The sequence below is a fragment of the Salvia miltiorrhiza genome, chromosome 1, assembly GCF_028751815.1.
Source record: "Salvia miltiorrhiza cultivar Shanhuang (shh) chromosome 1, IMPLAD_Smil_shh, whole genome shotgun sequence".
Classification (NCBI taxonomy): Eukaryota; Viridiplantae; Streptophyta; class Magnoliopsida; order Lamiales; family Lamiaceae; genus Salvia; species Salvia miltiorrhiza.
The window spans coordinates 25920469-25944072 of NC_080387.1; the positions used below are offsets into that span (position 1 = coordinate 25920469).

General features: G+C 38.2%; 2 protein-coding genes across 3 annotated transcripts; one reads left to right on the forward strand and one right to left on the reverse strand.

Annotated features, from left to right (window-relative positions):
- Positions 1 to 4251: 4251 nt before the first annotated feature.
- On the forward strand, positions 4252 to 8223 carry LOC131016858 (uncharacterized). Of its 2 annotated transcripts, XM_057945644.1 has the most exons (6): positions 4252 to 4474; positions 5106 to 5156; positions 5236 to 5278; positions 7360 to 7400; positions 7735 to 7794; positions 7913 to 8223. In XM_057945644.1, exons 1-6 carry the CDS (start codon positions 4409 to 4411, stop codon positions 7994 to 7996), a joined length of 345 nt encoding a protein of 114 aa, XP_057801627.1. In that variant the 5' UTR covers positions 4252 to 4408; the 3' UTR covers positions 7997 to 8223. The 2 variants fall into 2 exon arrangements, with proteins under 2 accessions (XP_057801627.1, XP_057801623.1); XM_057945640.1 differs by having other exon boundaries at positions 7735 to 8223.
- A 904-nt stretch (positions 8224 to 9127) lies between these two features.
- Positions 9128 to 13097, reverse strand: LOC131016869 (isoleucine--tRNA ligase, cytoplasmic). The gene is made up of 2 exons (XM_057945652.1): positions 12426 to 13097; positions 9128 to 12328 (listed from the first exon to the last, which is right to left on the reverse strand). The coding sequence occupies exons 1-2, from the start codon at positions 12957 to 12959 to the stop codon at positions 9329 to 9331; spliced, it is 3534 nt and encodes a 1177-aa protein (XP_057801635.1). The 5' UTR covers positions 12960 to 13097; the 3' UTR covers positions 9128 to 9328.
- Between the last annotated feature and the right edge of the window lie 10507 nt (positions 13098 to 23604).

Sequence of the window (23604 nt, forward strand, 5' to 3'; positions counted from 1 at the left end):
TATTTTCATATTTGATTATACTTGCTCAGCCATGTAGAAATACATGTTCAGAATATCAGCCATGTTGAAATACATGCTCAGCCATGTAGAAATACATGTTCAGAAAATCAGCCATGTAGAAATACATGTTCAGAAATTCAGCCATGTTGAAATACATGTTCAGGGGCTCCAAGTTCACCCATCAGATTTTCAGTTTATGTGTATGATAATGTGAATTATTTTGCATGTTTAAGCGTATGTGAATATTTGCATGGATCCTCACTGAGTATATTTTTAATATGCTCACCCCCTTATCTTTTCAGTTTTGCAGTTCCAGAGTCGAAGTGGCCATGGAAGTGGAGAATGACTAGAGATTAAGTATTTCCATAGAAATTCAAGTTGAACTTGTTACTTTTCAATTTATCGGTTTTTTTTATTTCATGTTACTTTATTAGTGTTTGGGGAAATTGATTTTAATTAGTTTAAATTTTGTTAGTCAAGAAATTTTATTTTAACTATTAGTTCCTTAAAATTTTATATTGCAAAGTTTATGAAAATTGAGGTGTTACATATCTTGTGGGTAGAGCATTCCTCTGACTTCAGCGATTCCTCTGACCGAGCCCATTCCTCTGACCCGAACGATATCTCTGTCCAAATCCATTCCTCTGCTCTGCATATATTACTCCTCATCAACGTTGGACAGATATTACCTACTCCCTAAAGAAACAGACCCGTATAGAGCAACAAAGTTTAAACGTTTCATCACAAAAGTGATGTTTATGTGTTCTGTCCGTAGGCCACAATTTTCAGCAGATGGGCAGGAGTTATTCGATGGAAAGATTGGAATCTTTCCATTTACTACAGTCGAGCCAACCAAGAGAAAATCGAAAAACAGAGCAAAGGGTGTCTAGAAGTGAAGCCAATTTAGTCAATAACTAAAGAGGTCATCAAAGAATGCATAATTAAATAGGCAATGCTCATATAACATCATTTTATTTCAACTATCAGACCATAAACATGTTTATCATATAGTTAGACCACATTATTTCAGGTTATACCAGCAATAAAAGAGAAATTGCCAAAATCATATCAGATTAAGCATATCATCATTCAACAAGATAATGCAAAACCACATTTCAACAAAGATGATCCAGATTTTATAGCTACTGCCAACGGTGATGGATTCAAGATTGATCTAGTTTGCCAACCAGCCAACTCGCCTAACCTAAATGTGAATGACTTAGGTTTTTTTAGGGCTATACAATCATTGCAAAATGACAAGATGACAACAACTGTTGAAGACCTAGTGCAGAATGTGTTGACATCTTTCCAAGAGCTTTCATCAGTTGCACTAAACAATGTCTTCTTGACATTGCAAGGGTGTTTAACTGAGATTATGCAAGTTAAAGGAAGCAATGACTACAAGATTCCACACATAAACAAATCAAGACTCTTGAGGATGGGAATGCTGCCAGAATGCATAGAAGTTAATGAAGGACTTATCAAAGACAGCCTAACTCACGTGATGCAGTTTGAAGTTGATGTGGGCCCCAAGTTATGACATTGGGGGACCTTATGCATCATTTTGGATTTGGCTAAGGGTTAGTATTGTTTTTTTTTTTTTTTGTTCAGTTTTTGTGTGTGTTTACAGTAGAAACAACTCAATAGGGTTATTTATCATGTAAACATATGGCTTTAGTCTCAGCCTTTATTTTGTAAAACATGAAGCATCATAGACTGTGTATAAAACCTCCAACTACTAGGGATTTACTCACCTAATGGTGGCTTTACTTACATTTCATCACACGTCATAGAATATAGATCACATTATCAAAGAAAACCTCCAATAACTAGGGAATGAAGCTCTAGTGGTGGCTTTCATCTAAACCCTCAGTAAAAACACATCATATGGCTACTATTTAATCACACATAACAGATCGAGTAACATAGACAGAGAGAAAACCTCCAACAACTAGGAAATGAAGCCCTAGTGGTGGCTTTCATCTAAACCATCAGTAAAAACACATCATATGGCTACTGTTTAATCACACATAACAGATCGAGTAACACAGACAGAGAGAAAACCTCCAACAACTAGGAAATGAAGCCCTAGTGGTGGCTTTCATCTAAACCCTCAGTAAAAACACATCATAGGGTTACTGTCTAATCACACATAACAGATCGAGCAACACAGACAGTCACAAATCACAGATTGAGCAACGATACCATCAGAAATCATAGATCGAGCAACAATACCATGAGAAATCAAAGATTGAGAAAAAAATATCAGCATAAATCACAGAACGAGCAACGATACCATCAGAAATCACAGATCAAGCAACAATACCATGTGAAATCACAGATCGAGCAACAAATCATATGAAATCACATTTGGGCATCAAAGAGTTAAGATCTGATTAGGGGACATTGCACAAGCCCGGGAAGTAAATCAACATGATTTTGATCAAGGCTGGAGACAGCCTATACTTCCAAGACCGTGACTCGACGAAGGGAGGAGTCTCTACTCCGTCAACAGCGAGTCCACCAGTGCTCGATTCAACCTCAGATCGTGGCTGGACTACTCTCGCACTCGATTCGTCATCGACGAGAACAACCAACGTCTCTTCCTCGTCAACGGCAAGATCTTCCGTCTCTACTCCATCATCGCCGAGAACAGCTGCCCTTGATTCGTCAGCTTCAAGTTCTTGCATGTTTGTTTCAGGTACAAACTCGCTGAAATCAGAGAAAGGTTCATAAATCTCCAAGAACTCAAAGGGAGTATCGAAAGAAAGTGGGTAAACAGGGGGCGTCGAGTGGATAGAGGGGAAGTCGAGAGTGAAATCGACACTGGCCAAGATGAAGAAGGAGGCGACTAGGGTTTGGAAGAAGTAAGAACGAAGAACACCAAGAATGGGGCGGCTAGGGTTTGATAGACCAATTCAGATTTTATGATAGTGTAAAGTTATTTTTAATGGTGGGTGGATTTAATTAGTGTATGATTTAATGGTAGGTAGGATTTAAATAGTTTAATTAAATTGTTTTATTAAAAGTGTATTTGACTTTTGTGATTAAAATATGAATAAAAAACTTATTAAAAATAAATAGGACATGAATTGGTGGACGAATCAAAAAGACAAATAGGCCTTAAATTAGTGGACGGATAGAGTATCAAGAATATGTTGGTTGATTAATCTATTTCTAATCAATCCTCCAAAAAAATGCAATTAAAAAGAATCCACAATTCGCTCATATTAGTATTCAATATAATTCATTATTTTTCTTAAAAATTCGTATAAAAAACAATGTGATATAAATTTCGTGAGCGAAAGAATTAAGAATAAAAGTATTTTAGAGGAATAAGAATAATAGTCCCCAAGGGGACACCCAGTGGTGCGACCTCTTGTGTGCAAACTCCACTGCTCCTCCTCCCCAACTCCCCGGAGTAAAAAAAAAAAAAGGGGGGGGGGGGGGGAGGGGGGAATAAGAATAATAAAAAGTTAATTGGCCTAAACTCTAAATACACGATTTTGATTAGGGGTGAGCAAAAACCGAACCGAAATGCAAAATTGAACCGAACCGAACCATTTTGGTGCGGTTCGGTCCCGAATCTATTGGTTCGGTTTTCGGTTCGGTTCCGAAAATTAAAAATCGATAAGTTTAGGTTCGGTTTCGGTTTTCAGTTATTGGTTCGGTTTTAAACCGAACCGAACCGAACCGATAAATATTAATATTTTATTATATATTTATATTTTATAATATATACTCATTCCGTCCGCCAAGATTATGTCACAATTATTATATGGGGCGTCCGCCAAGATTATGTCACTTTTGTTTTATAGCAATGGTCCCACCATCCTCTTTAATATTTTATCCTTAGTAACACTCTTTATTTACAAAAAAACCACTCATCTCATAAAGTGGTGGGACACTTTTTCCACTACATCAAAATCATCACCAATTTTATTAAATCTCGTGCCTAAGCAAATTGCCATAATCTTGGCGGACGGAGGGAGTATTCAATTTTCTAATTTTTAATTGGTTTATATATTTATATTTTATATATTTTATAATATATTAATTGGCTTTTTCATAAATTATATATTTATATTTTTACATTATTTTACAGGTTTTTAATTGTTTTTTTTTTTTTTTTGCATTGGTTCGGTTTGCCGAACCGAAACCGAATTCGATTTCGGTTCGGTTTGGCACCTCTAATTGGTGCGATTCGGTTCTAATTTTAACCATCAGTTCGATTTTCGATTTTGAATATTTGGTTCGATTTTGCACCGAACCAAACCGATGCTCACCCCTAATTTTGATCTGATCTTGGTCTTGAACATGAGTTTCAAATATTAGTTGAAAACACACGAATTTAAGTTGATTTGGGGTAAAATTAGTATTGTGGTGTGGAGCGGGCAGGGCAATTCCGATGAACGAGAATGAATTCCGGCAGCTCCTCGACCTCTTCCCCATCGTCCGATCTACCGATTATTGCGTACCTCTCTCTCTCTCTCTCTCTCTCTCACACACACACACTCTGAGCCTTGCGCGTCTATGTATACTTGTAGTTGAAAATATTTTGATTCTCATCTGAATAACACCTGCTCTCGAATTCCTTTTCTTCTTTCTTTCTTTTCTTTTCCCCCTAAACTGGACGTTTTCTACTTTTCTTATGCCTCTTTGTTGAATGCTTTATCATATACTATTTCTCTGTTTATTTTGGGTCCAAGGTCGATGCTCATATAATGTGTAGATAGCTATAAATAAAACCCATTGCTAAGGGGTGATGTTCATTTCTTACATAATTATTTCTGTGATTTAGGCTGACCAGCACCGGAAGTAAATTCCGGAGTTTCTGCTCAACCCTTTGGTTTTTTTTTTTTTAGGGCAGTTGTGCAAATCATTTTCCACTAGCTTAATTCAGTATGTTGTTATGAGTAGCCACTGATAAATATGATCTTTTCGAAACATTTTCAATAATTAAAATCAAAGGTTCCATGAACTGTAGATATCCACTGTAATTTAAGGTACATTGTGCCTGTATGGGCTGCAAGGGTAATCTGAATCTTCTATATATCCTTTTCAATATTTGGACTTGTGGGTGAATAGCCAAGTTTTGTTTTCAGGCTGTTTCGGAATTTTCAAGGCAATTATCTGGGCCTGCTACAAGTCAGGAGGTACTGAATAGTTTTTTTTTTGGCACATGCTGTTTAGCTTGCTTCATCACTGTTATCTAACATCAGGATATGTTTTCAGGTGAAGGAATGGCAAGATGCATGGAGTACTGAGGATAATAATGGTAGGGCAATCTGATCTATTGGTATATCTTCTTGTTGGTTTTTTAATTTTACTAGGTCTAACTAAAGAATCTGATTATATAGTAGAATGATTAATTTAACCATCAAGCTAATTGAAATAGTTGTTAATATCTCTCTAATATTTAATTAAGTCCAAATCTCTGGATCAACTAATTTTTTCAAATGCGTACTTTGAAGTTTATGAATGATTTGTCAAGTTGATGGCCAAGCTACTTGTGGCTTGCAACTTTTCAGAAACTATTATGCCCTGTATTCAGTGAGCCGATTTACCAATTCACCTAGAATTAAGTCCTTAATGCTATAACTATAAAGCAAAAATTGTGAGATTCAATACTTAATTTGTAGCCTGGTTACCTTGTCTTATGTGAAAGTCAAAGAAGAGCCTAATTGGAATATACTATCAAATAGCTCAGGTATTTCTGTCATATAGTCTCTTTATCAAGTCTAGAGTGTTGATCATTTGTCTCCACGCACATGTACTCTTATCAAATTAAGTTATGTATAAAGATAGACAGTGTAGGATATGGACAAGGCTAACACTGTACCTCAAGGAGGCTGATATTGTCTTTGTAACATGGAGATTTTGTTTCGATTGGCAATACTCCAAATAGATCTCGTTTAGTCTAGTGTAATTTACTTGTTCTCAAAGACTCAAACTATCACCCACATACATACACTTGCAGCCTATGTTGAACCTATGAGATCTGATAGTTTCATAGTATCAGTAAGCACAGATGTCTGACTTTTCAGCTTGAAACTAATTCTAGATTTGAATAATAGAGATTAGATCCCTTAACTACTCTCTGATGCACAAATCCTGTAGCTAATTTTAGGAACTTATTAAGAAGTAGAGTGCTGAACAGATTGTGATGGATTGGATATCTTTAATCAATGAATATGTTCCAAAAAAAAAAAAAAAAGAATTTGTTTTTGTGAGAGGGAAAGAACAGTCAATGGGGTTGGGTTTGGCTCGCATGCGCGCACACTACTTTACATTCTAATGGTGAATTATCTATGTACTATTATATTAGAAGAAAGGATAGATAAAAGCATGTGAATGCTCCTCGTTTATCTGTTTGTTCAATATTGAGAAGGAATATATGGAAATCAGATACTGTGTTATATATGTATCTGTATCTAATACCTATACATATTTTGAAGCTGCAATCAGGTGCGTGAGATATGTCTTTTTCTCTATTCCTTAATCCCTTTAAGCATGAAATTGCTTCGCTATATAAGGTGTAGTTTTGGTAACCCTAGTCTGACCTCCATCTTTCCGGTCTTTCACTAGAAAGGCATTATTTGAAATTCGTTTAGAAAGATCGTATCCTGTTCTAGCATTTTCTAATATGAACTTTGTTCTAAGAGATTAAAATTAAATACTTGAACTCTCTTGTACAAGCTAGCATTAAAGTTTTGTGTGAGAGTTGACTGGCTGCTAGCTAACTGATCTCAATTGATGCTAGTTCCCACGAAGTAGACTATTTCTATATCTGTGAGTGTATTTTATGCAAGTGAAAGCCGATAGGGGTGTTTTATGGCAATGAACTTCCTAGATAATAATATGTAGTTTGCCTAGCTTGATTGTACCCATGAATATCAACAAATGTGATTGTGTATTTATATTATGTTATATATAATTTTAAAAACCATTTACTACATCCCTAAAGGATATTGAACCCAACAATGGTAGTAGAACTTGCACGATATAGGCCTCTTACAGCACTGCATGCTTAGTGATTCCAATAGCAGATGGGCAAGGTACACATGCATTTTTCCCTCATTTTCAGAATTTTTAGGTGGCATGAGTTTTTCAAAGGGAAACAATGTGGCGCATTGGGCAGGGATCTCCTTTGAATTCTTCCATTCCAAACCATTTTCGGATCTTGCACCAAACAAATATCATTTAGACCTATCCCTATAAAATATTTCAATGTGGAAAACTGTATGAAATGCAATTGGCATTATTAGCACCGTATTTAGATGTTGACCCAGAGTGTTGCTGTTAAAGAATTGTTAAAGAATAGTGACTGATCATCTTTGTGTTGATTTGCATCCACAGAAGCATTTTGGAGAAAACTAAAGGCGGCTGCTGAGCAGAAGGTATATGTTGTGTTTTAACTGTCTTGTGAATGATACCAAACTTTGAGTTCTTTTAAGTACTTCTTCATAGACTACTTTCGAATCAGCACTTAAATTCAAGTTATAATGTTGCATTACATGAGATGGACCTAGTTTTTTTTTCTGGAAAACTTGCTGACCAGCCTTATAGTGTATTTGTTATATAAAAGTGGTGCTTGATATATCTATAAATGATGGAAATTTTGAAGTCGTCTTGCCTTACCATTTTTATCTTCTAAGAGAATGAAGATTAGTCATATGACAACAGACGTTCGAAAGAATGGATTTTATATATTATAGGATGTCCATTTCTTAGGTGGGTGCAGCTGATGCAGAAAGATTTTGCAAGGCGTTTCAACAAGTTTATAAGAAGCTAGTAAGTACAGTAAATTTTTCGTTCTTTGGTTTTGCTACCTTGAAATGCCCCAAAAGATTGAAGTGTCGGATTCATTACAGTTGTTCACTGAACATTCTTTCATTCTACAATCCTTCAGGTTTATGAAGAATTAACAACGGATGCTGCTAGGATAATAATGAATTCAAGGAGTTCCCGAGGAAGAAAAGAAGGAGAAGAATAAGGAAATTGATGTTTCATACGGCCGTATGTCATGCAGTAGTAGCACGCATTTAAGTAGGCTTTGGACCTGCCTTGGATCCAAATTGATTCTGCATCAATTGCCATATCTATTTTGTTTGTTCATGGATAGTGTCATATTTATTGTTTTAGTATATACTGTCATCGATCTTCTGAATTTGAACCTATCTGTTTTATTCATGTATAATATATGCAGATATATTTAGGAAATCGTTAGGTCGGATTTCATTTGGTCTACTCAGGTAATAGTCAACATGATTCTACTTGTAGGGATCTCAAAGATGGATAGGCTTTTATAGCTGCTAAATGAGCCTTTACCTTTCAGGATTAGTTTAAATAGATAAAAATAATATTGGCTAATCAAAATGATTCTACTTTGGCTGATGTTGTCTTTTGTTAGAACAACTATGTTCCCATACTATTTGGACTCTGGAGGGATCTCAAAGATCGAGAGGCTTTATGGTTGTTAAAGGGGCATTTACTTTTGATGATTTAACTTAAATGGGTAGTATTGGCTAATTTCTTGTTTATATGATGGATGAGAACTTTTGATATTCATATCCGAAGGTCTTTGATAATTTCGACCATTTGAGTTAAATTTGCTTTATTTATATTTTATTAAAAAGATGAGTAGAGAAAAAATTAAGCGCTCCTTAAGAGTACATGCTATGCAACCGTAGTTTGTGCAAAAGGCGAGTGAAAGAGAATTAACAAAAACTTGGGTGGGATATGCAGCTCTTGATTAATGATAATCATGGGGTAGCAATGGGATTGAATTAGAGTTAAGTAGTAATTGAGATGAATTGATACATTATGATCTAATTAAATCCATAAGTAGAACTTACTTAAATAAGCTATGTTATCTTTTAGATGTGATGTGTGTCTGTCGAGAGGAGTTCAAAAACCATTGGAACAATAATAACTGAAAGATAGTTGGGAAAAAATGCCAAGTAGAAATCGAATATAGAAATGAATATTTTGGGGGGAAATAAGATTATGAAAAACATGTTTCGAGCATATAGCTTTATAAAAATTTAAGAGAAGGAATTTGATATACATAAACATGTGAGCCATCATGTAAATAGGAACAAGGGAAATGAAGAAGACACGGGTATGAAAAATACAAAGGACTTTCAATTTCCTTACTTGAAAAGTAGAAGAAAAAGCAAATTAACCAAACTATTGTTTTTGTATTCTATCATTATATTCTTCTGGCAAGAAAACAATAGTGGCGAAAAGAAAATAAAGCTGAGAATCCCAGATAATGGCAAAGAAGAAGCAACAATAATGATCCAGAAATATGAAACTCTCAAAATCAGAAGCTCCCCTTCTTGCTTGAGATATAGTCACCAACTGTCAAGAACACATGTTCACCCAACACCAGAGTCACCGAAGGCAGACCTTCGATGCAATCGACCTTCGTCTTGCCCTTCCCACATTGGAACTCCGCCTTCAAATTATGGTGATCCCTCGCCAACAAGTAGGCCTGCAATCCTTGCACGAACTTGGTGTTTCCACCATACAATGCAGCAATGCCATCCGAGTTGAATACGAGCGCTGGCCTTGCTAGAATGATCGCAAAGGAGAGGTTTGATATCCCATGGTAACTCTCTTCAGCAAGGACCACAGCATGGGGAGGAAGCAAAGAATGTGGCAGCAATGGTGACCCAAGCACGCCTTTGATGTATGCTTCTTGCGACTCTAGAATTTCTCGAGAAGTTGTTTCATCCTTATCCAATGATTTGAAGAAGACCTCTACCATGTCAGTGGGTTCGAGTGCAGCTTTCTTCCGCAGTTTCTGGATCCGGTTCACAATCTCACGAGCAACTCCGGCTTCATACAAAGACTCGTCACCACGCAAGTCCAACACCACCAAGACATCACCATCTCCTTTTGCATCCATATCTTCAGCCTTTGCATTACCAGGAGGCTTGAACTCCCTAGTTATCTTGATGTCACTGAGCTTCAAAACATGAGTTTTGATAGTGATCTCTCCCGCTTTTTCAAAAGCCAAGATATCTTCTGTTGACATCGCCTTCACTGCCTTTGCGACCTCCCCCATTGATTTGCCAAGCCTTTTCCCCAGCACGCTGAAATCGGGCTCTGCACGCAGCGTGGCATACTTGAGAGTGTCGTTGCATGGAACCAAAGACTTCACATTAAGCTCCTCAAGCACATACTCCCTCAACTTATTGGCAATATCGTCCAAGAAATCTGCATCAGGGTGTACTATCACCATCTCCTTTAGTGGTGTCTTGAGAGGTTTGTTATGGCGCTCGCGGATGTTTCGTGCAAGATCAATGATTGTCATCATCCGGTTCACACTTTCTTCGATCCGTTCTCCTCTCTTTCCTTCTACTGCAGGGAAACTGCAATAGTGAATGCTTTCTTCAGATCCACCACTTGCTTTCCTCAGATTCTTATAAAGAACCTCTGTGAAAAATGGTGTGAACGGAGCCATGGATTTGCATGCTGTGAGAAGAACATAATAAAGAGTTGAAAGAGCAATTCTGCAATCTTCTTCCCCAGTACGACCTTTCAGCCTCTTCCGATTGAACCGAACATAGATATTTGTCAGGTTGTCCAAAAACTTCAAGAGATAAGGAACCACTGTGTAGAGTCTATAAGCATCCATTTCTTGCCGTACAAAATGGACTAAACTCTGCGTAGCTGAATTAATCCATTGGTCAAGGACATTCGAGGACTTCTGAAGGATGGATTGATCAACCGGTGTGAATGGCGCGAGTCCCTCGACTTCAAGTCTTTTAGCATTTTGCACGAGGAACCTATAGGCATTATACCATGGTAGGAAGACATCTTTTACCACACCATAGACCCCCTCCTTCTTAAAACGCAATGGCTCAGCACGAACAACAGGAGAGTTTATAATGTAGAGACGCAACGCATCAGCTCCATAATCATTTATCACTTCAGATGGTGGAGGATAATTTTTCAATCTCTTACTCATCTTCTTCCCATCCTCAGCCAGCACAAGCCCATTACAAATGAGGTTTCTGAAAGCGGGTTTTCCAAAAAGTGCAGTGGAGAGAACCATGAGAGTATAGAACCATCCACGAGTTTGATCCAGACCCTCGGCCACAAAATGTCCTGGGAAATTGTTCTCAAATAGCTCCACATTCTCAAATGGATAGTGGATATAAGCATAAGGCATGGATCCACTCTCAAACCAACAATCGAACACATCCTCCACCCGGCGAAGAACACCAAATTCCGGACCACGACTTGAAGGAATAGTAATATGATCAATTTTATGACGGTGCAAGTCAGTTACCTTCTCACCAGAAAGTTTTTCCAGTTTTTCAATGGAATCCATGACAACAATCTCTTCACCGTCTTCACTGATCCACAAAGGAAGAGGCGTGCCCCAAAATCTGCTTCGACTGACTGCCCAATCTCTAGCATTCTCAAGCCAGTTATGGAAACGTTTTTCCTTCACAAAGTCCGGCACCCAGTACGTCTGTTTGTTATTCTCCAGCAACTGATCCTTAATCTTTTCCACGGCTACAAACCAGCTGGGTACAGCTCTGTAGATCAGGGGAGTATCAGACCTCCAACAAAAAGGATAGTTATGTGTAAAGTTTCCAGTTTTTACGAGCCTGCCCTTCTCTTTCACAGCATGAATGATGTCTTTATCTGCCTCCTTCACATAGCGGCCACGAAATTCAACAATTCTCTCAGTGAAACATCCATCATCGTCTACTGCTACGACCAGGTTTTCCCCTTTGCTGATTATGCCATTTCCAAGACAGACACGATAATCGTCTTCACCAAATGCAGGAGCGCAGTGAACAATTCCAGTACCGCTGTCATCGGTTACATAATTATCCGATACAACTTTAAACGCCACATCAGAGTAGTCCTTGAAGTAATCGAATAAAGGGACATACTTCTTTCCCACGAGAGAAGCACCACTCAGCTTATCCAAGATTTCATATGTTTCCACATTCTTAGCTTTGCCACCAGACGACTTCGGCTTTGAATTCGAATTCTCGGCACCATCGGCTTTCTTAGCCTTTTCAACAGGAAGCTCTGATAATCTAGATTCAGCAACCACAAAGACTTTCCCATTGAACTTGTTCCGGACCTTAACATAGGCAAAACCAGCATTGACGCATAGCGCAAGATTACTTGGCAGTGTCCATGGCGTCGTTGTCCATGCAACGAATGACGCACCATCAGCATCATCAACCACCGGAAAAGCCACCATTATTTCTGGGTCAGGAACCTCCTTATAATTGGAATTGGCTTCAAAATTTGATAACGGAGTTTTACAACCAGTACTATACGGCATGACCTGCATAAATAACATCCGATCGAAACAGATAAGCACAACAAGAGCAATAACGAACTCAACGGTTAACGTTATCTGTAAATATGAAAGCTGTTAATACCTTGAATCCTCTGTAAACAAGACCCTTCTGAAACAACTGCGCAAATACCCACCATACACTCTCCATGAAATTCAAATCCATAGTTTTATAATCGTTTCTAAAATCGATCCACCTTCCCATTCTCACCACAGTCTTCTCCCACTCGCCGACATACCTCTGCACAATCCCCCGGCACTCTTCATTGTAATTCGCGATTCCCATCTTGAACACATCTTCTCTGCTCTTAATCCCCAATTTCTGATCGATTTCATGCTCCACGGGCAGGCCGTGGCAATCCCAGCCGAATCTTCGGGTGACGTGATGCCCCGTCATCGACTGATAGCGAGTAACAATGTCCTTGATAGTTCCGGCGAGAATGTGACCGTAGTGGGGGAGGCCGGTGGCGAAGGGCGGGCCGTCATAGAAGATGTACTCCGGGAAATGCTTGGTGCGGTCGAGTTGGGTTTTGAAGGCGTCGATTTCGTCCCACCATGAGAGGATCTTCTCTTCCTGGGAGGGGAACGAGAAGTCCTTTCCCTCGCAGACGTCCTCCATTGATGATTGATCGCCGCCGCTGCGCCGCCGGGTAACAGTGTCTAGGGTTTTGGAGTGGCGAGGATTTTGTGTTTTGCGTTGAAATGGCGTTACTTTGGCAGCGCCCTTTCTCTAAAATGGTCGGCCGCCACGTAGGTAAATAATACCAAAAAAAAATGATAAAATCTTTTACCTCAAATTGCAAATAGACCGCCCATCCCAAGTTCCCAACCTTGCCGTTTTGTTTGTCTTTTTTGTTCATTTTTCCGTTATTTTTAATTGTTTTGTTATTTTTCAACTTTTGCCTGTTTTTTGTTTTTCTTTATTCACTTCATTTGTTTGAAGTATAGGTTGTGTATTTTTTATTTTGTATTACGATTATTGTAGTAATTTTTATTGGGTTGGAATTAAATCTACCCACATCAATAAAATATCTTACAAAATTACCCACTTTGAAAGTCAAAACCGAAAAGTACACTTGATGGTGATGGCTTGCTTGGTTTTTTGTAAAAGTTCTTACACTTTTCTTACACAAGTACAATTGTGTAAGAAAATGTGTAAGATAGGTAGTTAAAAATGCACAAAACCAGATAAATGTGCAATTATTGTAAGATGATTGACGTATAATGCCCTAAGTTTGAAAATAATGAAGGTAAGTTTGTGTATAATAAAACAGTAATACGAGGATGTAAAAAATTGTACTTTAAGTATATTTGGAAACAAAAAAAAATTCTGAACCTAATGTATACATTATCCGCCAGTAAAAAATAGCCGCTCGCAATAGCCGCCGGGTTTTTATCCCGGCGGCTTTCTCTAAGCTGATGTTTATATCTTCTCTAAGCTGAGATTTCTTGCACGCAGCGCGACATCATATTTGATTCTGACGCCAAATTCACGTAACAACTCCGCCATAATAGATTTCGGCTTAATGACCTCTCCGTCATCGCGTATTCTTTTTTCCACATAAGCTGCAACCACATTCGAGTGTGCCTTTATTCGTTTCAAAATGCCCAATTCCCCTTGGCAAGAGTGCTCTTTAAACTTATGCACTCCCCACATCCCTCCGCCGTGACAAGATGCACGCACATCGAACTTGCACTTGTAATAGAGGCGTCCCTGATCTGAGCGTACAACTTTTGCCTCAGCCCCTTGCTTCATATTCCAGAAGCCAACAGCAAGGACCAATTCTTCTTTACTGTTGTAAAAAGAGTTCTTCCCCAAATCAGCAACTCTGGACAGCTCACTCTCGCGAGCAACGAGCGAAGTCGTGGCGTCCACTGGAATCAACGGAACTATCCAATTAGATAGATCACCGGTCGAGTCCGTCGGATTTCCGTGACGAGTTCTACTTTGTCGGATCCAACCTGCTCGCTCGGTCGCCGTGAACTCTATCAGATCATCGTCTAATAAATCCTCAGAGGCGGCAGAATCTGTGCCCGACTCGTTCGTTGGATCGTATTCTTCGTCTTCTTCATCAGAATCGTCATCAGGTTCTTCGGCTTCGTCTTCAGGTTGTACGGCTTCATCCGTCCGCACCTGGTTGAATCTCCCGCACATTTCATTCAGATTTCATGCGAATTCGTCCAACGGTTGCCCATCCCATGAAAAGTACTGTGTTGGAGGCGCGCTCTCGCGAGCATGATACGACGTCTCATACTGACTAGGTTGTGCTTCATCATCTCCGTATCCCGAAGCCTGGGCAAAATCAAAAGTTGGGATGTACGCTTCTTCGACCGGGTCGTTGTTGTGCTCAACGTACACCATGGGATATTCTGCAGTTTCCAACAAGCCTTGCACATCATCGTCGTCACTTATTACGCATTTCGTCTCCCTTCCAAATCGATTGGTCGCCAAATAATACAATTGATAGTTCGGGCTCAACGAATGCGTTGTCAGCACATTGTTGATGTTGTATATCAGGCTCGCAACTGTTTCATTTAAGAGGGGAAGGACCTCCGTAGCCCCGCCAACATAGTGTATACCATCGACGACTCCGTTGTATCTCACATATATGTATCTCACGAATTCCATCTATAAAACCACATAAAGTATAGTATTAAAATACGCTTAAAAAGTTTAAAACATCACAATAAGCTCGAAAAATGAAGTATCCGCCAGAATATTGTTATCCGTCACCAGTAGCCGCTGACCTTGTGGGGTCGGCGGCTATTGTCGGCGGCTAATGAAATTCTGGCGGATACTTTATTTTTTTTGTTCAAAACATTCAATTATATTAGAAACAGGTTTAATATTTCCCTAACATGCTTTTAAAGTTCAGATAATAAAGAAATTCATTAAAATAACGTAAAACATGCTCTCAACGTTAAAAACAACATACGATTAAATATGCAAACTATAATTTATACAAACAATACAGGAGAATCACCTTTTCGGGCTGAAATTCAACACAAATTGCCTGCTCTCGCACAAAACCACTCAAATCTTTAGGGTATGCCTGAATTTCTGAAATTCAAGGTGAGTATTTCAATTTGTGTTTTGGTCATTCACAAATGCAGCCTTATAAGGACTAAACTTGATTCCTTACAAAAAGTTCACGTGAAGTGTAGTGTTCATTCAATACGGCTTCAATCTATTATTGCATGTCACCTCACACATGCATAAAATTAGCATTAATGCCCCACTACAACCAAAATTTTTGCAGAGTCACCTTCTCAGTATGTACTTTTAATATTTTACTAAAAAATTAACAAAAAAAAACAACAAATACAAAAGAGGAATGCGTATGTTATATTTAAACATTCATAACAAGCTGAAAAATTAAAAATTATACATATTTTGAGACAAAATAATATTTTCTGCCTCAAAGACCCAGTATCCGCCAGAAAATCGTACAAAGGACCCAGTAGCCGCCCTACCTTTTTTGTTAGCGGCTACTGATAAAGAAAATAATTTTATGGCGGATACTGTAGTTTTTGGCTATAGAATATTATTTCATTTCCGAATATATGAATTTCCAAATAATTGGTATATAATTTCTTATTATTTTATGTGCAAGTCTATTATTTTATGTGTAGTCAAATCATGCATAAAGTGAGTGTTATTACCCTCACTATAATCCAAATTTTGGCAGATTCACTATCTCTCATATTTCCCATCCATGTGTACTTCTTGTACTGTAAATATTTCACTATCTCTCATATTTCCCCTTGTAAAATTAAATAAAAATCTAAAAATAACGGTGCATATGTAACAATAAAAAATCACGAAGGATAAAAATTCACAATCATGTTAATTATGAACAAATTTTTTTTTTTAAGCGAATAACACAAGTATCCGCCAATAATTAGTAGCCGCTGAATAGTAGCCGCCGGTCACAAACTTCAGCGGCTACTGCGGCCAGCTACGAATTACTGGCGGATACATGGTTCACTGGTTTCAAAAAAAAAATTCTTAAGAATTGACATATTCGTGATTTTTTTGGCCTTCGTATTAATGTTTGTAACACACAAACGTCCCCTAATTTATTCAAAATTTGCAAATCTATTTAATCTTATAATGCATGAAAGTGACGTGAGTTCACATTTTCTCACATTTTGTACCAATTTTAACTGTTTTCTTACACAACTCTTACACAGTTTCCATCATCATCAACTTTTACACAAAAAACTAAGCAACCCATCACCATCAAACTTGCTTTTCGGTCTTTGACTTTGAAAGTGGGTAGTTTTGCAAGACATTTTATCAATGTGGGTAGATTCCCCTATTAACACATTTTTATTTTTAGTTTGTATGTTTTAATTTTTATTATTTTATCGTTTTTTGAATTTTTGTAATTTTTTGTTATTTTAACTTTTTATATTATTATTACTAGATTTGTATGGTATATCAAATTTATAGATAATGCTATATGTAAAAACTTTATTATTATCTTAGATTTATTTTATTATTTTTTCCTTTTTTTAGTTTTTATAATTTTAATTTATGTGTAACATAATAAAAAATATTATAATTAAAATAATAAGAAAATAATTGTATAAAATGTTGTGGTTGGAGTGGTCACTGATAAACCATAAAATATAGGTGTGGTTGCATTTGATAGAATATTGATAATGTTGAAAAGAGAGAAAAATTAATTAAATATTGAAAATATTGGATGGTTGGACCGGTCACTACTTGAGATAGCCTTACTTGGATCTCTTCTATTATTGCCCACAAGCCTATGTTTTTTGTACTTTTTTTTAACAGGATAATAAGCCAAAAGGTTTAATACAAAGTTAAAATTACAAAAATAGCCACAAGCCTATTTTATTTCTCCAACTTTCAATTTTTATTTTTTGTTAAAAATATTCAATTTTCAGCATTTTCATAAAATTTCTCCAACTTTAGTAGTTTCCAAAAAATATTCTCAACTGGTATGTTCTATTAAGACCCCCAATATTCAGTATTTCAATATATATATATATATATATATATATATATATATATATATCATATTATAAAATTTGATAATGTAATGATGAGTCACCCAATAAAGCGTTGTCATTACATCAAAGCATTTGACGAGATGACTCATCATTTTCATCATCAAATTTTGTACAGCAAAATATTTTTGGAATACGCTAAAAGTTAGAGGTTTTTAATACTAATAAAATCAAACTTAAGAACATTTTATGAAAACCGTTAAAATTAGGGACACAAAACACGATAAACACTTTAATAGACGCGTCTTAATCTCGTATTTAAGATTGCAGATATTCATTAATTAAATAAAGCTACCGACTAACTTATACTCCATCCGTCCATAAAAAATAGTCCTACACTACTAGAAAAACCTTCATAGATGACGCTTAAAAAGCGTCATCTATGTGCATCCACAAGTGTCAAGAATAGACATGTCATCTCTACCCTCTGAATAAGATGAATCTATGCGCTCATAGATGATGCTTTTATAGTATAGATGACACTTAAAAAGCGTCATCTATGAGCGTATAAATGACAAAAGTGTCATATATATGATAAATACATGACACTTGTTGTTTTGATAGATGACGTTTTATAAGTTTCATCTATAACAACTATACATGACGCTTATTAACCATCATGTATTCGTATAATAGATGACGCTCATTGAGCGTCATCTAAGATATGAATAGATGACGCTTTTTTATGTTTTAGATGACAGTTTTTCACTGTCATCTATTATTTTCGAAATTTAATTTAATTCATTTTTTGAATTTCCTGTTTTGAATTTTGAAATACAGTAAATTGTAACATTTCAACACATAATTTAAATTCTGAATAACATATCCATACATTAATTATCCAAGATTAGCAATCTTACATCCATATTATAGTACAATATCCTACAAGCTTGGGTTAATATTTGAATCCACCCTAAACTAATACAATTTAAAAAGCTCGAAATAGTAGCCATTGGAACATCATATCCAAAACTAACGAAGGTCTTCATAAACCAATATTGTCCTTTCACTTGTCAATCTACAAAGCAAAGTAGTTTAAAGAGTTATATGCATTATTTAGATATTATAATAGTGAGATATAAATTTTATGGATTATTTGACAAACCTCATGGATCACACAAGAATCCCAATCCTCACAAACCTCGTCAATCTCACATTGAGAATACTCATATTTATGAAACTGGAACAACATAAGTGCATAACATTGTATTTAGTAATTATAATAAACGTTAGCAACAAATAAAATGCATTTTCGTTACCAGTTTAGTCACAGAAATGGAGTCATCACTTTCATACGCCTTTACTATCTCCTTCATAAACCTCATCACTTGAAATGATTATTTTATTATGAGTGGAAAAAGGGTCACACTTAAAAGTAGTGTTTATAATGATAATTAATTGTATTGTGAGTGGAGAATAGGGTCCACCATATGATAGATAGTTTCCAAAAATGGAAAGGGACTATTTTTTGTGGACATCCCAAAATGGCAAAAAATGACTATTTTTTGTGGATGGGGGGGAGTATTAATTAATCTCTTATCTATTCATCGAGTAGTATCATTCATCATTATTACTTGTGCTTGAACTTAATCAACATGTAGGGTTTAGCACAATAATCATAATCCTCGGGTGATATCATCACCCTAAATGGATACGGTATCAAGATACAACCTACCAAGAATAATACACGCACTGTTTTCAACCAATATACTTAGAATTTGAGTCTAAACTAACTCTCACCCATAGTAAGCAAAGTGACACACAATATACATACATTCTTGTAGCCTTATCAAGAATAAGGTTAATCGACAATTACTGAGATATCTTGTTCTTCTTCTTGGGTCAGTTAAGAAGAACTCATCTTATCAGGGTATGTTCTACCTGGAGTTGCTAGGGTTATGTATACTGAAAAACATACTTTAGCTGCTAGTATACTTATACTAACCTTATTTCCTTGTTAATGAGAATAAACATTTTTGCCACATAGTTTGCATTATATTTATTTATTATTTGTGCAATGTTTGCATTATATTTAATTGTCACATAGTTTGCATTATATTTTCTCGCGATTGAGAATAAACCCAATCACAAGAAGATATAACATGTCAAGATAGTAAGCTACCTCAACATCTAAAGAGTAAATCAATTACTGGATTGACAGCTCACCTTCAACAGAAAATCAAGGATGATTCTGCTGTTATGCTTAAGTTATTATATACGTGTTCCTTTTCTATTGTTTCCGTACACTTTTGGCATATTCCTTGTTTTCATATCATTAGGGTTAGCTGAGATCTAGTTGCTATAAAGAGTGATAGTTTCCTTCTTTGTAGATGATCCAATGAAACAGTTAAATCATTAATGAATGAAAGAATGATTTCTCCTATGTTTGAATCTATCATCTATCCAAGTTTTCTATCATGGTATTAGAGCGGGTAATTCCTACTTGTCTCTAGTTACCTCTCTTCTTCCTTTTACAAAAATAGCAGATTCCCCAAATGGATCTACAACAAGTGGATCTAGTTCATCCTTCCCAAACCCTATTATTTTTTACTTCAAAATAATCCTATCACTATACCAAACTCAAAGAAACCAACAACTTGGTTTGACAACAACAAATCCTTGCTACTGCAAGGGGATATGGATTAGAAGGATATATAACTGGTTTGGTTCGGCCTTATACGATGTGGACTCATGAGAAGGAATGCACAAAAACACAGAGGTCTATCAACCCAGATTACACTACATGGGAAAGATAGGACCAACTTCTCTCAGTTTGGATCTAATCATCTCTTACTGAGAACATTACGGTTCTCATTGTTGGGCTCACTACCTCTTTTCGATCTGGCTCGCTTTGGAGAGAAACTTTGCAAATGAGTCTCGTGCTAAGGTAATGCAGTATAAACTTCAACTTCAAATCTTAGAGAAGGATAATTTGACCATGAGTGAGAGTATTTATCAAAGGTGAAAACGTGATGTGATTTGTTAATCTCTATTAGTCATACTGTGTCAGATGAAGATCAGATTATGCATATTTTACATGGTTTAGGACCCTATTATGGTCATTGTGATGGCTAGAGTTGAGTATTGGTCTGCTATGTGATGAGGAGTAATATGTGTAGAGCAGAAGGAACGGTCTTGGTAAGAGGAACGGTCTTCACCAGAGAAGTGGCTTCCGCCAGAGAAGTCACCCCCGCCAGAGGAATGGCTCTCGCCAGAGGAATGACCTTTGTCAGAGAAATGGCCTTCGCCAGAGAGATCACCAAAAAAGCGGAGAAATCTCCCGCTTAGGGGCAAATTTACTATTTTGCCCTCGACCACGCGAGGCGCATGTTTTAACAATGAATTTACTATTTTGCCCCCAGCGTGTAATCTATAAATAGTCATACACATGCACTTTGTAAACTACGCTATCACTACTTTGCAATACTACATCAATCTTATTTTCGTGCTCTCAACAAATTAGCATTTCTCTCTCGCTTTTCCGATCAGCCACTAGGTATAACTCACAATTCAACAATAATTCACCGATAAAATGACTATTCGTTCATTCATGCTTTACCAGCTGGCGCCGTCTGTGGGAAACTCTGAGTTAAGGCGTGAGTTTCGACCACCTGCGCATGTAGATCTGCAATTATGATCGGATTTGCGTGTGTAGGCTACAATTAAGCCGATGTTCCGAATACCCAAGCGAATCTGGACCGATAATCATGTTTTCGTGTTGATCTGTTTATAAGTCCTTGAGATCTGTGATTTTTACGCTTTTCCTTGCATGTGTATGTTGGGAAGGCGGCTGAAACTGAGGATCGGGTGTTAATTCGTGGTTATTTTACGCGCGATCATAATAATTGGGTGTGGTTATAATGTTTCCTTGCATAATTTATGTTTTTCTTACGAATCTAACGTATTTTGCTAACGATCTGTTGATTGGTGCTCTATTTTTGGTGCTTTTTGGGTTTTCATGGTTATTTCATCGGATGATACGTTCTCTCTTTCGAGTTTGGCCACGAATCTATGGGAAAATCTCCATCGTTCTCTCTATTTACGTTTAAATCTGTGTCCTGGGTTTATTTCATAGTGCACGGGGGTATTTCTCATGGGATCTTTTAATGGCTTTCGGGCCAGCGTGCAGGACATTCTATATTTTGGTTTCCTCCGACAACGGATGGTCTGATCTGTTTTTTTTACTTGAAATACTTTCTCACATTTTTCATGTGTAGGTACTATGGATTCTTCTGAAGCTCGTCGTACTCTTGAGAAGGAGTTCGGCAACGCTGGACTTAGCTCTGCTGCCCACACTACTGAGATTCCTACTTCGCTGTTCAACGGTCTGCAAGCCAGCACCGTCTTCACCACTCCGCCGGGTTTCCACAACGTTTCCGCCACCCCGCTAATGGGTCAGAATGCCACCAACCAGAGAACTGCTCTGGTGACCCCTGGGTCGGAACTGCAAAGCTTGGTGCCCACATCTGGTGGTGGACCGTTGAACTTTGTATTGGCAGAGCAGATGATGACTCTGCTCAACTATGCAGCTGTACGCCAGGCGCTAGGGACCTCGTTGCTATCTAATGTCCCTACTACAACTCCCCTGGTGGGGGTGCTCAACCAACAAGGCACTGAAGTCCCGCCTCCCGCTGTTCTGGAGGTAAACAATCAACTTGCTGACACACAGGCCGTGCCGCCTAAAGAAACACAGAGGTTCCCTATTGAGAGGGAATTGGAGAGAAGGCCAGAGGGGAGCCGCGTCAGGCTGGGAAGTATCGTCAGGAGGGAGGGGGTCGATGAATCGGACAGCCATTCTATCACTCCCATGTTCGAAAAGGAGAGACCAAGGGAAAATGCAAAACTCAAAAATCAAGTGTCATAACTGAAAAATCAGCTCAGGGACCTGGAGGATACTCTGAGGGAAAAGTCTCAAAGGGGCGAAAGGGTGCAGAGGTCAGAAAGATCTCACAGGTCAGAGAAGTCGCACCGGTCAGAGAAATCACATCAGACCAGGAGGTCAGAGGGACGGGAACAGGAGTACTCTTCTGGGAGGCAAGAACACAGGGTCCACAAGCGTCATCATGCCCATGACGCGCCAAAAGAAAGAAGGGAACACGGGAGATACAAGGACGACAAAAGGGCCAGGACGTCAAGATTCTACCCCACTAACAGCAGGAGTCCTTTCTCTGCTGACATTTTGTCGGATACTCTGCCGAGGAGCTATAAGCCCATTTCGCTGGACTATGATGGTACCACTGACCCGGAAGTACACCTCAACCGGTTTGAGGGGCTGGTCACACTTCATATGTACACTGAGGGCATCAAGTGCTGCATCTTCTCCACCACTTTAACTGGACCTGCCCAGTTGTGGTTCGGGACGCTTGCCCCAAATTCTATTCACTCTTTCGAAGATTTACAAGCACGTTTTTTGAGACAGTTCGCGAGTTCGCGAAGGGTTGAAAAATCAGCTCTTTCTCTGATAGATATCAAGCAAGATCAAAATGAAACACTACGGGAGTACACTGCCCGGTTCAACCTCGCTGCTCTGGAGGTGCCAGAGGCGGAGTCACAGATAAAGAATTGTGCCTATGTCAGAGGGTTAAAGTCGGGACTCTTCTTCAATGAGCTACAAATCAGACCGGCCAGGGATTTCGATGATATCATGTCTAGATTGCCAGGGTATTTGCAATTGGAGGATGCCAGGATGGCACGAAAGGCTGAAAATGACAAGCACAAGGCTAAGAGGGCCGAAGAAGCACCAGAGCGAAACAACAGACACCAAGACCGGGCTCCCTTAAGAGGATTGCCCCCGAGGGTGCCCCCTCCCCAAGCAGAGGTACCACCTCGCCAGCACCGCACTGTAAACGAAGTAAATCGTTTTGATGAATACACCCCACTGAACAAACCTCAGGAAGAAATCTTTCACTTGATCAAAAATCAGCCGTTCTTCAGGGCGCCAGGGACTTACAGGGATGGGCAGCCGCAACAGGGGCCGAACAACAAATTGTGTAAGTATCACAATTCGTATGGACACTACACCAAGCACTGTGGGCATCTTAAGCATCAGCTGGAGTTTTTGGTGCGTCAGGATAATCAGGATCGGTTTATTGCCAGAGGGAATGAAGGCCAAGATCAGAGGCCAGAACAGAAAAATGACCAGAGGCAAGATCAGGGGCACAATAGGGAACGCAGGCCGGAGGATAACCGGGATAACCGCAGAGAAGCGGCAGAGAGACAGGCAC